Here is a 17,500-nt window from a genome sequence, read left to right as displayed (position 1 = left end):
TGTCCTCACAGCGAGCGGGGAGATGACAGCCATCTTCATTTAGAGTAAGTGTTACCATTAATGAGATGCTGTTAGGGTCATCCACCGAGTGCACATCAGAGACATCGCTGTGTCAGGCTGACAAGAGATAACCCTCCACCTCACCAACAGGTCTGCAATTACTAACATGCACAAAATATGCAAGCAGGATTTAGATGTCTTGTTATTGTCCAGGCGGAAAAATCAGCTGAATCAGTGGCGTATTCAGGCTGTCTGAGAGGCAGGGAGGAAAAATAAAAAGGACAGCAGTGTGTAATACCTTTTCAAGCTTGTAGGATAGCCTAGATCAGCGGTTTTCAAAGTGTGAGGGGAGGCGCGCCTCATACTTTGAAGAGCTACAGGGGAGGCGCAGCGTGAGAAAAAAATAGCGAGAAACAGTGAAATCTAGCTAATTAACTTCAGCTAACTTTATGCTCTGCATGTTTTTAAAGCTAGTCTAAGTGAAATGCTCATTGAAACTATGGGTATTTGTAGATGTCGATATGTAAATGTAGCCTGTAAATATGTTGTATGATGTCCTTTATTGTTTTATGTTGTTTAATGTTTCATGTGGAACCTATTTGCTGCAGGTCTCCCTTGAAAAAGAGATCTATGATCTCAAGGGAACAATCTGGTTAAATAAAGGTTTGAAATGAAATGAAAATGTGAGCGGCAACATGGATCGATTTTTAGTGTCACTTGCACACTTTTGGCTGTCTGTGGAGACCGAGTTCCCCCACCTCGCCAAAAAGGCTGTAAAAGTGCTCATTCCCTTCACCTCCGCCTACCTGTGTGAGTGCGGGTTTTCCGCATTGACTTTGATCAAAAGCAAGTACCGGTCAAGCAGGGGCGGATCTACCAGGGTGGCATGGGGTGGCAACTGCCACCCTAAAAATAGCCTTGCCACCCCAGCTAGCACTCCAGTTAGCAGCTTTGTTTTGAAATAAAAGTTGTGGCTCATCGGACATTTATGAGAGAAAATCCCTAATGTCCGAGTGCAAGTGAATGCAGCACAAGACGCGAGCCTTGTAACCCCTCCCCCGGCCCTTGCGCGAGCGAGGAAATGTGATTGGCGGGACGGCGCAAAACGAGAAGCATTCGGACCCAAGTAGACGGAAGGAATGAGGTATTTGCGGTCTACAATGACAGAGAAGAGACTGTCAGTGTAGCTGCGCTGAGCATTGAATTGCTGAACAAGATGGTAATCGCCGCATTCAGCTGTAATAGGCATGCCAACTTGATGCTCTGCTCACGGATGACTCGATGAGCATAAACAACTGTTAAGATGATGACCTTACGTGGGTAAATATATTTTTTTCTTTGTGGGGGTCTGCCCCCAAAAAACAGTTTTAAGTCCTGAGAAAGTCAAATAAGACGGTGTGTAAAACACTGCCCAGCCAAAAAAAAGTAACCACTTTGATTTAACTAGGCCAGTAGGTAAGGGCATTCCACTGGATAATAATACGCCTGCATTATAGCAACAATAATAATAACAATAGCAATAATAATTGGGAGGGGGGGTGCGGCTGTTCTTATGTTCTCTGAGGGAAGGCTCACCTTCCCACACTTTGAAAACCCCTGGCCTAGATGACACAGCATTATATTTTCCCAGTTTTATCACCACCCCAATTGCACTTTCTCCACTGGAAGGGAACCCGGTAGGGAACTTATTCATGTTTTCTCCACTCAAAGGACACCCTAGCATACGTTATTATGTTTCTGGAAGGGAACCACAATTTGACTTTATCATGTTTTCTCGACTGGAAGAGCAACTTAGAGGGCACTTTATCACATTTTCTCATCTGTAACAGCATCCTTAAGGTCAATTTGAGACGTTTTCTCTACCGTAAGTTCTCCCTAGATGTCTCTGCACCTCGTCAGTCAACACCTGTTGCACTCTGAGCCTGTAACATTTATTTTTCTCTCCTTCTCTCACTACTTTGCCACATGGATAATAGCAATCAGACACAAAAACACATTTTGCACTCAGCTGCAAGGCTTGTTCGAGTTTGCACTATCATGACCACAATATATTTTGTGATCAGACCTTGAGATAGTGTGGCAGAAAACTATTTGCAGGTGATGAAGGGGCTGCAATTCTGCTTTTCATTGTGTAACAAAAGAGACTTAAATTCTGGTCAAAAGTGCATATTATAATTTTGCTGTTACACCATTCATCACCATTGTAATTGCATCACATCGATGTAAAGTGTTGGGTCTAAATGCAGATCAGTATCCATGTAATTATTTGGGGCTCATTTGTAATGCAAGAACAGAGGAAGCTGTGTTTCATAATTACATGACAGAAGCTATAATAATCGTGCACTTACCGAGCTCCAGATGAATGCTGGGAACAAAGGAGTTGAGGAAGAACATGAAGATCACCACCGTGAGGACGAACACACACTTCACCAGCAGAACCTTGTCTCTTATTCTGTGCTGTGGACCAGAACAAATACATATTCTGTCTGAACAGGGGAGAAGCTTTTCAAGTTTTTATCGCACAACTGATTGTTTTTGTGTCAAGAGAACAAGGCCAGCTTCATTATGGAGATAACATCGTCACAGAGTCTGAAGGGGAAGAATAAACGCTTACCTTCTTCTGCAGTTCCTGAATATTCTGCTCCCAGTTCTTATCCTCCTGAGCAATTTCTCTGTCGGACACAGGAAACATGTTAAACTCATATTGTAGTGTTTAAGGCACAAAAATACATTGCATTCTGGACTAATCCCTGTCTTAAGGCTTTTGAAATCGTATTAAGATGTGAAACACTGTGCCTCTAGCAGCTGTTTATGAATACATAATGAATGGTGTGCTGTTTTTAGTTGTTTGTTGCCCATAATTCCCAGTGTTGTATATGGTATTTGTGCCATAATTACTATGTGTGTCATTTGGATAATATGGATTATTCTTGGACTTCCTTTGCTTGTCCTCCCTCAGTTGTTTTTGACCAAACATTCAATTGCAAAATACAATGTCGGGTTTTTATAAATAAACTCAGCTAAATGTTCATTCTTAAGCATTCATTAGATGTAGCAAGGGGTCACCAAAAATACTATTATAAATACTGAATTCTGTGGTTAATAGTGAATGTCTTTATCGAGACTATAGGCAACAACCAGAGGTGGGAAGCAGTGCAGAGTACAAATACTTCATTATTGTACTTGAGTACATTTTTCTGGTATCAGTACTTTACTCCACTACTTATTTTTCTGAATACTTTTTACTTTTACTTCTTACATTTTGAACACAAATACCTGTACTTTCTACTTCTTACATTTTCCAAACAGGCTGGTTCCTTTAGTTTGAATGTGTGTCTGGTGGCGTAATCATTATTATTTAGAGTCATTGCGTGCCTATTGATTTGAACACGATCCGTGTATCCATCATTTCCTGGTCTTCTCTAAAGAAGAGGGACCAATGAAAACGTTGTCATGTTGCCGTTGTTCAGCATGGAAACATTCATTAGCTAACAATGACATTATGGTTCTATTAATATAAAGGGAGGTCAGGTACTCTTTAAAGCAGCTGGGAGTTATGGGTACTTTTTACTTAAGTACATTTCAAAGCCCATACTTCTTTACTTTTACTTGAGTAAAGAAGTTTAGTCAGTACTTCTACTTTTACCAGAGTATTTTTAAACATGAGTATCTGTACTTCTACTTGAGTAAAGGATGTGTATCTCTGGCAACAACAAGAAAATGATATCATCGTTGAACATAAAAGAAAATAACGAAATGTGTTTCTGTGAGCGGTGATGCAAATATCCTGGAGAATGACAGATGTATGTTTTGTGTTTTCTTTTAACCTTTGGAAGGTGTGCATCATCTTGCGCAGTAGACTCTCCAGGTTGAGCACTTTTTGCATCAGGAGGCATTTCACCGCCGTCTCCTCGCGGCTCGCGGGGTTGATACGCTGCGCCGTCTGACGCCACACCAGGATCTCATGCTTCAGCTCTGCAGGTACAAAACAAAAAGCCTCCTGTCAGTGGCGGAAAGTAACTTTACTCAAGTAGGTGGTTGCAGATGGGGTCCAAAACTAGCAAGCCACATGAATATCTGGGAGCAAATACATTTTATATGCTACACAAATATGGCCAGGATCCGTTGAATTTTCGGAACATTGGGTTGGAGATTAGAATTTTCCAAAGGGGGGTTCGTTTAGCATGAAATAACTAAAAGATAAGTTAAAAAAGAAAGTAGAAAGAAAGTGAGGTCAATGATTGAGAGTCAGACCTAAACATTTCAGATGTGTGTATCTCACACTGCACTGTAACTTTAATTCATGTGCCTTTGTTATTCATGTTTTATTATCTTTGCTTTTAAATTAGTGTTTTTAAATTACATTTTAAAATATGTTTCTTTATAGGCGCTTTCACACCAAGTACTTTTCCCAGGAATAGTCCCCGGAACATAATTCCCCGGAACTCTTTAATTCCTGAACTATCTAGTAAATCGCGTTCACACCGGAATAAGTCCCTGAGGGAAGATTAAGCAAATGAAGCCGCTGACGTCACTTCTTCTTCTTCTGCTTTGGGTTTACTGGCAGGCCGCAAACAACTTCACGGCGTATACTGCCACCCGAAGTCCCGGGTAAATCGCCAGAACGCCGACACCTCCTCATCTCCACCGCTCCCACGTTTTATTTTGTGTTGCCTTAAGTTAGTCTCTCTGCGTTTGTGCGCGGGGCTAATGCTAATAATGCTAATGCTAGCAAATAAAATGGCGGCTTCACAAAACCTTTCGGAGTTTTACGGGGCGTGGTTTGCAATTCGCCCAGCCAATCAGAAATTGGAACCTTTTCCTCCCCAGGAAAGTACAGGGACTGAAAAGCGGTGAAAAGGTTCGCAAAAAAAAAAAGTTCTAGTTCCAGATCTTTTTGGTGTTCGAAATACCGTTTCCCACAATCCCGAATACAAAAATAAAAATATATATAAAAATATCTATAAAAATATCTATCTCCTATATATACACAATCAACAGACACATTTATACATATGTTGTAGTACAATGTGCACATTTGTACCTTAACGTCGTTTATATACATGTATATATCTTCTTTATTCTATTTTATTGTTTCTTTAATTAGTTATTTTACTACAACTTCTTATGTTTGTATAAATATTTACATTTTATTTTATTATTTCTTTAATTAGATATTTTACTATATATATTTTTTTTTTATTAACCTGTGTTACAAAACTCAATTACCCCTGGGATAAAAAAAAAAGGCGTCAAGTCAGATCGGATTATTAGCTAATATAAAACATATATATTTACATTCTGTTTGACCTTTATCTGTTAGGCCAGGTTAGAGGGAGAGGAGGAACCTCCACAGGGTTACATTTGACAGATTGGCAGGGACTCCCTTCAGTTTGCATGGAGCTCAGTGGGACACAAAGCTCCCAACAGTTCCTCTCTCTCTTTTTAAATGTGAGCAGTGATTGGGGAGAGGGGGGGGTCTCTGTTTAAATGATCCCCTGCTGAGCGTCTCTCTGCACGAGTATAGGTAAACACTGCTGAGAGGTGTTTGTATTTCTGGCTAATCAATTCTTACAGGAATATCCCTGTTTTACTGCTTTGCCCATTATCTAAATCCCCGGGGTGTTGTAGGCATAGTCGAGAACAGCTTGTTGAATAGAAGGTGGCATTAAATCTGACTGCATACTCGGTCTAGCTTTTTAAAGAGGCCCTATTCTGTTTATTTTCAGGTTCATATTATTTAGTGTCTCTACTGGGACATGTCTCCATGCTTTAATGTTCAAAAAGCTCTTTATTTTTCTCATACTGCCTGTGCTGCAGCAGCTCTTTTCACCCTCTGTCTGAAACCAGAGCCCAGTCTGCTCTGATTGGTTAGCTGGCCGGCTCTGTTGAGATTGGTAAACCGCTTAGAGATGTCCCACCCCTTAGCCTGTCACGCACAATGTGTTGGAGCGCCAGCCAATAGGAGCGCGAGTGTTAAATAGTGATGTCACTATGTTACTGAAGTAAACAAAGGAGTCCAATGGAGGCGTTTGGATGGAAGGACAATAGGCGCTTTCACACCAAGTACTTTTCCCACAATAGTTCATCAGAACTTAGTTCATCAGAACTCTTTAGTTCATCGCGTTCACACCGGAATAAGTCCCTGGAGGAGGATTAGGCAAATTAAGCCACTGACATCACTTCTTCTTCTTCTGCTTTGGGTTTACTGGCAGGCCGCAAACAACTTCACGGCGTATACTGCCGCCCAAAGTCCCCGGCCAGAAGTCCCCGGAGTTGGGGACTGGCTTCAGTAGAATCTGCTGGGACTCCGAAGCCTTCCGAGTAAATCGCCAGAAACACCGACACCTCCTCATCTCCACCGCTCCCATGTTTTATTTTGTGTTGCCATAAGTTATTCTCTCTGCGTTTGTGCGCTGGGCTAATGCTAATGCTAATGTTAATGCGAAGAAAAGAAAATGGCGGCTTCACAAAACTTTTTGGGAGTTTTACGGGGGGGTGGTTTGCAATCCGCCCAGCCAATCAGAAATAGGAACCCTTTTCTCCCATGAAAGTACCTGCTCTCTAGCAGGGACGGAAAAGGGGGTAAAAAGGTTCTGATGAACTAAGTTCTAGTTCCGGATATTTTTGGTGCGAACGCACATTTTCTGAACTATATCGGAACTAAAGTGGGAAAAGTACTCCGGTGTGAAAGCGCCTATTGGGGATTTTAGGCCCCTCTCACACGGGACCGTTTGCGTTTATGCACAGTATGCGTATTCAAAAAAGTCTTCCGTTCACATGCATTTGATTCATTTAACGTGTCTGTTCAAACGAGGCCGCTGGAAACGCTGTAGTACATATGCCGGGACTGTAAGTGGCGCTGTAACTTCCGCCAAAATACACCAAAAGCCGCGAAGAAGAGCAACCCGAGCAGCCCCGCTGCAATGTTGCCATGGCTACCCTTCTGTTTAAGCCCCGAAACTGAAACTGAAACTGAAAGAAACCGAATCTGTGGATATTGCATCCCGACCAAGAAGCACGTCTCCGTGGAGAGGACGGCTCAGAAAGAGAGAGATATTCTCTACAAACACCGGGTGAGATGCTCCTTTGTCAATATAATGGATCAATGCATGAAATCTGACTCTGTTTATTTTGTTTAAGGAGTATATTGGGCGTTAACAATTCTGGTTTGCCTTTTATAATATTATTTCATTCAAGAACCCCTTGTGCGTTTAATTAACACAGCTATTTTTGATAGTTGCTACAGCAGTGAGCAGGAGAGGTGGGGAGAGGCGGGGCTATCGCTATTTTTTCAGGAAATATTCGTATAGAGGTGATTACACGGACTCGGTTGACCCCCCAGAGCGTTTCGTTTGCAAATCTATCCACCTTGGGACCCGTTATTGTTTGTGGGGTCAGTTTCTATCGGCCTCGTGTAAATAATAGGGCTATACGCACGCGAAACTATGCAGATACAAGCAGTTTTCTCCTCGTGTAAACGGCGCCTTAGTCTTGCAGACCATTTATATGCACAAAAACCTATATAACACACCACAGGAAAGCACAACGGGGCCTCTTTAATAAACCTTTAGGAGTGAAACAGCAGCTTCCTGCAGGCTCTTTCCAGTATAATTGCTCAAAAGAGAATTTCCATCACAATGAGGACAATGTGAAGCAATACTACAATTACCTGCGACACACACAGGGGGGGGGGAGCTCTTTAATTCAGTGAGCAATATACATCAAGTGTTGGGGTTAGAGGGCGCAGGATATAATAATGTGTATAATGACGTTTCTATGAGGTCATTGCATCGCCTGAGGAGGTGAGTTTCTGCAGTGCGGGGGGTTAAGACACCTCCATCTCATAATCAAAAGCAAATTGATTTTTAGCTTCTGCCACTTCCAGAGCACCTTACTCTTCACATTTCAGCGCAGTGACAGCGTGAACTCACCCACTATCTCAATGGACTCTTTGTTGTAGAGCTTTTTGTTCGAGTAGAGCATCCGCAGCATAGGAAATGAGGAGAAGAGGACGATGACTATTCCCAGGGACATGTAGCCTGTGAAGCTGGCAAAATCAATCCCCTGCAAGAGAGAAAAAGTGTGTCAGACATAAACAGCATCTCTGGAGATTTCATTCAGATTAGTTAGTGCAGAGCGTTCTGCAGAAGCTCGGACACAAAGATCATCAATGCTTCTGCAGAAATGTACATTTAGCGAGGAAGAAATACTCTATAAGACCATGTCAAATTATAAAAATACATTTAGAATCGTACTTTAATAAGAATACAAGTGTTGGATTCAAATTCTCTTAAAGCACCAAAAGTACTCGTAATGTGTAATGGCCAATTTCGTATCTTAAATGACTTCAAGTTTTGTAGAAGCTAATAATCTGAACCTGAAGATGTTAGGGTGATTGTTTCATAAAGTCTTTATTTATTTTACGAGCGGCTGTGGCTCTGTGGATAGAGTGCTGGACTTCGAATCAGGGGGTAGCAAGTTCGAGTCCCACTGCAGTCAGCATGTCGTTGTGTCCCTGGGCAAGACACTTCACCCAAAATTGCTCCTGTGGGGATTGTCCACAGCACTGAATGTATGTAAGTCGCTTTGGATAAAAGCGTCTAACAAATGACATGTAATGTAATGTACTTAACAGAATAAATACTTGAACCGCAGATATTCAGTAATATGAAAAGTGGTTAATAGTGACCTCTATAGGAAACATGAGACAGGAGAAAGTGCATATTGTCACTTTGACTTCGTACTTTAAATATTATACTATTGTTCTATTTTTTTATGTTTTCACTACACATTTCTATTTGATTTTGTTTTAACCTTTTTATTGCACAATTTTTACGTTTACTTTTTATGTTTATATAAATATTTTGTTTCCCATTTAGTTTAATTTCTATCTTTCTTTAGCAAATTTTGTTTGTATTCAAAAAATTATTCTATTTACTCTTTTTTGCAAATGACTACTTTTTCATGTTTGTATTAATATTTTGAATTCTGTTTTATTTTTTAAACCTTTTTGTCGCACATTTTTACTTTAACTTCTTGACTCCAATGTTTACATAAATATTAAAAAGAACTCAAATACCAGAGTACACAGAGAGAGTTCAGAGAAAGAGACTGTATATTTGTGCTCAATTCCAAAATCACCACCTTTTAGAATTATTGATTAACACCAAAGCAAAAAAAAAGCCAAGAATAAAAATGACTTGAAAACATTTCTGATGACGTGTCAGAGCTGCGTCATCTGTACATCTCAAAAAGTGGATTTTCTCTTCATCTCGTTATCATTATTAATCCGTTATTATGTTTCAGGTGTCAGATCACACCCTCTCCTCTCTCACAATGTATTATCACAGGTTTTGACGGTGCATACCTCTCTCCGCAGCGCCTGATTGGACACGATGATGACGTTGGGCGGGTCTCCGACAGCTGTGGCGGCCCCCCCAATGTTGGTGAAGATTATTTCTGCAATCAGGACATGTCTGGGGTCCAGATTAAGCACCTCGCACAACCTGCACCATCAGATAGAGACACAAAAGCCCTTTAGACACGATTAGATTACAGCTAAATAAATATAAAAAAGGATATTGGAATAATAAGCGCTGGTTCTTTAACATGCAGGATGTCAACCCTGAGAGACTGCATCTGTGTCGTTAGTATCGGGGGTCTAGTTTAACTTCAATATCATCTATTTTTTGCAGGCAGCTAAAGCAATTTTGAGATTTTAATAAAGGTTCACTGTGGCTGACAATAGAGGCAGTGATAAAGAGGAGGTGGGACGCACAAACAGATCATTTGTACATCTACAGGAAATTATAGCCTCTGTTTTTGTGTGTTTCCTGGGGCTTTAATGTATTCAGACTATTACTAAAATGAAAGCAGGGTTACTTTAGAAATGTAACCTAATCTGAGTATCACAATATAGAAGTAATATAACCTGCGTTTCTTTGGGATATCATCAATATGACATGCAAATAATTACAAGAGAAAATAAATATCAATGAGCACACACTACAGTTTAAAAAAGCAGAAATAAAATCAGAGCTGACAGAAAATGATCCGTTTTGGTTTAATACACACCGTTAAAGGTAGGGTAGGTAAGTTTGAGAAACCGGCTCGAGATACACTTTTTGTTATATTCCATGGAATGCTCTTAACATCCCGATAGCAATGAATATCTTAAGTGCTTTGACAAAAAATCCATAAAAAAAATGTCATCTGTGGAAGCTGTAGTACTGTAAAAAGTACGACCAATCAGCCGGCCCGGCTAAAATAACTGGATGGCCTACCTGCCTGTCAGCCTTCCATCTGTGCACAAACTTATCTCGTGCCCTCATTGGTCATGTGCGCGTTCGTGTGTGTTGGAGGAGGGGCTCTGTAAGGAAGTGGCAGATTTTCTCCGGTTGTGTATTTTCAAATTCTAGCGATCTCGAGCCAGTTTCTCAAACTTACCTACCCTACCTTTAAGCTCACACACACTATTTTATGAACATATAGGTTCACCTGCTGAATTAAAAACAGAACAAATAAACCAAAGAAAGTGGAAACCATAAAGCAGATTCAGGTAGGAGGCATATAGATAAAAAAAACACTCGCGGACCACCTAACTCCACAAATATCCAAAATCACATCGTTTTTCTAGAACAGATTACAAATCGCCTGAAAATGGTAAACTCTAAACTTAAGCTCGCTCCATTGCGGAGATATTCCCGCGAGAGTGCGGAAAACTTACATTTATTTATTTATTTCAAATGTGAAATTGTACCAATATACTCACGGACCACTAGGGGGCGCTCACGGACCACCAGCGGTCCGCGGACCACACTTTGAGAAGCACTGATCTAAGGTATGATGGAGATGTACTGTAGAGGGATTCAAATGTAAAATGTCTTCACTGTACCTGATGGTGACCGGAGTAAAGAGCATCATGGTCGTCACGTTGTCCAGAAACGCAGAGAGGATGGCAGCGATGAGACAGAGGATGATGATCATCGGCCAAACTCGTCCTCTGGATAACTGGTACGCCTGCAGAGAGGGGGTTTAATAACCAGTCAATGTTAATATAAAATAAGCAAACACAATAAGCAGATGTGTTGATTCACTTCATTGAGTAAAAGTGAAGTGTCTATTAAATAAGTGCCTGAATGCTAACACTTCTATAGAGCTAAAAGAGGTACATTTCACAATTAGCCGTATAAAATGGATTTACACATAACTCCCCACTGGGCCTGTTTCTTTGTTTGAAGTTACTGCTAACATTTCTTGTTGTGGAAAGTCATAAAGAGACTCAAAATGTCTACAAAGAGACACAAAAGTAACATCAGGAGACACAACACAACCACAAAGATACACAAGAAGTTCACAAAGATATTAAAAAGAAACCCAAATAGATAAAAGGCAAGCAAAAAGTGATTCAAAACGAACAAAATAAACAAAATGTAAGCATAAGCAGATACTTAAAAGACCCCCCAGCGAGGCAAAAAGATCATAATGACCCATAAGAGTCACCAAAAGACCACGAAGAGATGCATAAAAGATTTGTAAAAGTTGAAGAGACACAAAAATAACATCAGGAGACACGAGAGACACGGCAAGTTCACAAAGAGATTCAAAGGAAACGTGAAAAGTACAAATCCAACAAAAAGAGACACAAAAAGATCAGGAGGACCCAAAAGAGACAACAAATTGGCATCAGGAGACACAACAAGAAAACAGACACAAAATAACCATACAGAGATACAAAAACCTCTTCAAAAAGATCATTATGACCCGAAAGAGACACAGAATGAACACCAGAAGACACAACATGACCCGGAGAGACACAAGAAATAAATAAATACATTAATAAAGCACAAACAGAAAGACCCCGAAGAGATGCAAAACCTCTACAAAAAGACCAAATAATTGTCTCTTTGAATCTTTGGCTCTTTTCATAATAAGGGTGGCGGGCCCTTTACATATCTGTGCCCAGGGGACCATTGTCTCATAAACTATCCGTAACCACTTCCATAATAAATGCATTTTCATAAAAATAAATGGGGCGAAGCCTGCGAGCGAGTTCAGGCAGTCAACTCGAGCACCAATGATACATTAACACGTGACGCACCTCGTCCCTCTTACAACCAACCAAACACATTCTCCTAAACATGCCGCTCTATTTAAGCTGCCAGGTCTTCCTGCCTCTGCCTCCTTAATGCTGCTGCTGCTGTGTTCACTTGCTATTGCTACGTTCATGTTCCTGCTGCTGTGTTTCATGTTGCTGCTGCTCGCCTGCCCCACCACCACCCCAGCTCCACCCCAGCTTCCACCCCAGCATCCGTTATCTAATCATCACTCAATGTTCTTTGTAAATCTGTGGAGTGATGAGGCCCGAGCCTAGACGCCAAACTCAAACTATATGCTGCTTCTTATAAACATATTAAGAAACACGTGAGTTGTCTGACTGAACTACTTTATACAGTAAAGCACTTCCTGATAAACAGCACTGACACGGACGAATAGCTCGCCTGCCTGTAAGTGTGAGACTGTCTTTTCTAGATGAGAAATACTAAAATGGCCCAGTTTTGTGATCTTTGCCTCTAAACAAAGCTAACATCACTTCTCTCAGACTATTATAGTGCTGAGTTTTGATTCAGGATGTAAAGAAAAGCATCAAAGCAGGTTGGATATTATTATAAGGTCGTCCTAAATCCTGCTCATGTCAAATAAATCAACATCAAATCTGCAGCCTTGTCATGTGTCAGCGCTGATTTCAGGAATAGCTCAAAGACAGGGGGCAGCTGCTTCCATAGACCTGTCACTCAGTATGCCACATGCAGATAATATGTATATATATATAACTAATATAAATATAATACCTGACCTTTATGTTCAAAACGTCACACCTTTATTTCCTGAAAGAAAACTCACCTTCACAGCGCAGTAATCAAAGAAGCCCGTATCGGAGAAAATGGCCACCAGCACCATCTGGAAGACACATTTGTTTAAAATAAATACATTAATTAAGTAAAACACTTATCATTATGCAATAAGATTATACAGTAGGCCACTCTAATATATGGTTTAAATTGTCCTCACAAAAAACAAGATGGTGCTCACATTCAGTCAGAAAGATGACCCCAATCTTAAGGACTTTAAAGGTCCCCTATTATACTGTTTTTCGTCAATACTGTATATTATAGGTTTCAGATATATACAAAACATGTCTCTGAAGTGTTTGGCTCGAAATCTAGGAGGAGAGTCGGGGGGGGGGGGGGGGGGGGGGGGGGGGGGTTACCTTGGTTGGTGATTGGCTAATGGTTACACAAGCCAAAAAATCGTTATGACATTATAAAGTGGCCAAAATCTGATCAGCTCATTTTCAGACAGGTTTTTATATAAATGGATCAGGACAAAAAGAGAGAGAATATTTTTTCCTGAAACTTTCAGAATCTCTTTACACAGAGGGGACACATGTTGATGTAGAAGAGACATGAAGAAGAGGGGACACATGTTGATGAAGAAGAGACATGAAGAAGTGGATTTTGCATAATATGTGACCTTTAAGATATTGTTTTCAATGGGGTTTTTCTAGAAAGATATAGTATGAGGGCAATACTGTGGCGCTGATCTTGTATTTATATACATAGATTATCTCGAGAACATGACGCCCGTAATACAAGATGGCGCCGCGGACGTGAACAACAAAACGATGTCGGAGCTCCGTAAAAACAAAGCTGTCTCTGTCGTCTGAAGGTCTGTTTGACACGATTCTCATATTTGTTTAGTTATTATACAGTTTTTGATGAACAGAAATATTGTATTCTGGCATCACTTTAAAATGTTACGGGGAAAATCTGCATTTTGGTATGAGGGTGCACGCCAAAAGTAAGAGGGTGCAAAGCCCTTGTTACCTGGTTTAGACAAAACCCTGATACTTGCACTATCATTTCTATAAGAGAAGCATTGAAATCTAATGGCCATTACTGTAGGAGAAAAGCTTTTTTATTTTCAAATTGCAATCAAAAGTGGTATCTAAAACGGCTTTAGAAAGAGGACTTTCGATGAGTAAATTAGTGATGTTACGTTCGCGAACGATCTGATTATTTTGAACGGCTCTTTGGTACAAACGAAGGGAACCGAGTCGTACTTGGCGAGAGCCGTTCTTTTTATCGTTGGTTCCCTGCCTGCCATAAATCCACTCGCCTTTAAAGGAACTTGCTTTCCTGAATGCAAATTTGCCGTAGATAGATGGTGGCATAACGCATGCTGCTTGAGTAGTAGTTTGGCTGAGAGATGTAGCAAGTTACTGTATACATTTTCTGTGAGTAAAAGTAGATTTCTGGCAAAACAGTCAATCATTATCCTGGTGATTATTTCGCAGATAAACCTATTAACCCCTTTTTTTTAAAACGGCTCTTTTGAACGGCTCTCGGAAAGGAACGGAGCCATAAGATCCGGCTCCCTTCAAAGAGCCGTAATTCCCTTCACTAGAGTAAATAAATGAAATACATAATTGAACTGTAAAGGCTAACCATGCCGAATAGAAGAGCCAGCGTCTCGTAGTCGATCCACTCCATCACCGTCACCAGACTGGGCCGCTGTTTGACAAATAAACAAATCATTCAATTCATTTACAATAACTTTTTTTACAGTACTAAACTTCCCTAAATACTTTGGTAAATGTATCTGAAGCTGACATTTGACTTGCAGGAAAAGCACAGGTGGAAATTATGAAGATGGCCTTGCTCACACACAGTAAGCGTAGCTAGCTAACTTACTACTACTAAACTAAATAACTTTCTGGCTAATTTCAAGACGTTGTTATTTGTTTTCTAAAAATGAAGGCAGATTGACAACTCACACTTTGACAAATTGTACTTATTGTTAATTGTAATTGTAAATTTAAGAGTCTCCATTAGAAACAAAGCTAACAACAAGCTAACAGATGAGAGTTAGCAGACTTAGCATTACGATTAAACACGTGGAGAAAGACACCTAATAAATACAAAATGATTCAAATTGTGCAGAATATACAGAAACAAAGATACATTAGAAGAATAAACTGTTTGGATTTAAGCCTAACACTTATTTTTATAGCTTAAAGATCAAAAAGAGACTTACATCCCCGATGACAGCTAGAGCGGCTAATGCTGCTAAAGATCCCAACATGGCCGCCAGAGTACGGTGAACGACCTGAAACATAAAAAAATATTCACCATTAACACTTTATTTAAGGCCTCTGAATCAAACAAGGCGACAATGGATAAAAGTTAACAAGTAACAACCACTATCTCTTGATATCATTCGCTTACAGTCCAAATACATGCGCTAACTAAAGGCAAATATAACATGTTAAAATATATATTATCAGTTACATCTAATTTTGGAACTAATGCAAATGCATTTATTGCCTTTAATTAATTGAAATAATTGATATTATTTGATAGGAATTGACGCAAAGCTTCAGCTTGTTTTATTTATATATTTTTGTTTTTTACATTATGTTTTTGTGGTATTTTATTTTATGTGGCCTTGTTATGACCCTGTATGTTTCTCAAGGTGCTAATGTTTTATTTTTTATTTTGTCATTAAATTAAGATTAGTTGATATACTACATCCCAACCAAAAGAAAATCTGATTTATAGGAGCAGAAACAGGAAAGGTGAGTGCGTCCTTTTTTGTTTTTTTCCCTCTTTTCTCTGCAAAAAATCGTTAAATTAAGAATTTCAGGAGGATATTGCTTTATAAACGGTCTGGGGATATTACAGATTATGCTCCTTCATCACTCCTCTCAAGCATGATGCTTCCCATTATTAAAAAGCTCAGATCTGTGATAAGCGATAGTTATAAGAGCTGATCCTCGTGCCACTGCAATAAACTGCAGTTTACTCTGTATACTGAATACCAGTGGCGAGCCGTCAGGGCCCTCTAGGCCCTCTGTGAGGGCCTAAGATATTCTAAAAAATAATATTTAAAAACATTTAAAAAATATATATTTTTTTTAAATATATATTTTTTTAATATTATTTTTGTTATATTTTTCATTAGTTTTACCGAAAAAAAACTTGATTTAATTGTATTTAAAATAAAATTTCCAAAGAAATAAATCCTTCGAATCTGCCTGTTCAGTCTCTGTTGAATGTGAAGGGTTACATGAAAGAAGCTCGTCTGGCCCTCTCTGCGATTAACAGAGGGCCCGCTATAGTAACTGAACGAGAGAGTAATGTCAAATGACAGTACAATTGACCAATCATATCTTCCCTCTAAATGGGTGGGTTTTATTATCGCAGACTTTATGACAAGATCCGCCCGCTGTGAAACTTTTCTTGTTTCCATAGCAACAACAACTTCCTGTCAACAGCGTGAACTCGCCTTCAAAATAAAAGCATGCCAAATTACACTTAAGACATACAACTGCAACGAAAGTAACAAACACAATGCAATATCATTTTCAATGTCAAAGAACACAAATTGGGTTCACAGGTGTTGTTTTGTGTGGTAGAGGGTCGCTGTCATTGATGCGTTTTGCACCCTGGGCCGTTGTTTTGATATTCCGCTGAAGTATACGCTGTGACGTAATAACTCTTTTTTTTTTCTTTTTTTTCGAGGGAATTGCCGGGGGTCAGAGGGCCTAGGTATAAAGCTCACGGCTCGCCACTGCTGAATACAATACTGAATACAATAAGTATTGTATCTCGTTCATCATCTTTAGAGGAGTGTAGCATCACACTTACCTCGAAGATGATGAGGACGTAGACCCCGGTGAGGATGATGGCGGCGATGGCCACCTGCGTCTCCACGTTGACGTAGAGCGCCTGGTGGGTCATGGAGAGCGGCACCACCTCCTCCTCCTGCAGGAAGGCCTGCACCGAGACCACGATGGTGTCGCTGTGCAGGACACATACGCATGTTTTTATTTTAGGCAGATGCTATTTCATTTCATTTTTATTTGTTCCGTTCATTGTATGCAGAACTTAAAGGTGGGGTAGGTAATTTTGGAGAAACCAGCTCGAGATCGCTAGAATTTGAAAATACACAGCCGGAAAAAATATGCCACTTCCTTACAGAGCCCCCCTCCAACACACACGAACGCGCACATGACCAATGAGGGCACGAGATGAGTTTGTGCACAGATGGAAGGCTGACAGGCAGGTAGGCCATCCAGTTATTTTAGCCGGGCCGGCTCAAATGATTGGTCGTGCTTTTTACAGTACTACGGCTTCCACAGATGACATTTTTTTATGGATTTTTTGTCAAAGCACTTAAGATATTCATTGCTATCGGGATGTTAAGAGCATTCCATGGAATATAACAAAAAGTGTATCTCGAGCCGGTTTCTCAAACTTGAATGTTTAACAATTATTTACAACACATGTCTCTATAAACACACCATTGACCGAAAAGGAGCAGGGAGAAGAAAATAATCTTATATTACCTGCCCCTTTCGGAAAAAAAACTAAATAAATAGAAATAGATGGTCTGTCCTTCATATTTTCTTATTCACAGCCAAAAATAACAGTAT

At 40.0% G+C, this 17,500-nt stretch overlaps 1 protein-coding gene across 1 annotated transcript in view; it reads right to left on the bottom strand.

Moving 5' to 3' along the window:
• oca2 (oculocutaneous albinism II) overlaps positions 1-17,500 on the bottom strand; it is a 44,371-nt gene that overhangs the window by 15,064 nt on the left and 11,807 nt on the right. Inside the window, exons 8-17 of the mRNA XM_034147743.1 lie at positions 16,713-16,866; positions 15,100-15,171; positions 14,511-14,576; positions 12,907-12,963; positions 10,898-11,022; positions 9,371-9,509; positions 7,935-8,067; positions 3,828-3,975; positions 2,615-2,672; positions 2,349-2,457 (exon numbers count right to left, since the gene is read on the bottom strand). Coding sequence (XP_034003634.1) covers positions 2,349-2,457; positions 2,615-2,672; positions 3,828-3,975; positions 7,935-8,067; positions 9,371-9,509; positions 10,898-11,022; positions 12,907-12,963; positions 14,511-14,576; positions 15,100-15,171; positions 16,713-16,866 — 1,061 coding nt within the window. The remainder of the gene's footprint in view (positions 1-2,348; positions 2,458-2,614; positions 2,673-3,827; positions 3,976-7,934; positions 8,068-9,370; positions 9,510-10,897; positions 11,023-12,906; positions 12,964-14,510; positions 14,577-15,099; positions 15,172-16,712; positions 16,867-17,500) is intronic.

The sequence above is a fragment of the Trematomus bernacchii genome, unplaced genomic scaffold, assembly GCF_902827165.1.
Source record: "Trematomus bernacchii unplaced genomic scaffold, fTreBer1.1, whole genome shotgun sequence".
NCBI lineage: Eukaryota > Metazoa > Chordata > Actinopteri > Perciformes > Nototheniidae > Trematomus > Trematomus bernacchii.
Note: the sequence above shows the minus strand (reverse complement) of the source record. Positions and strands in the feature narration are given on the sequence as shown.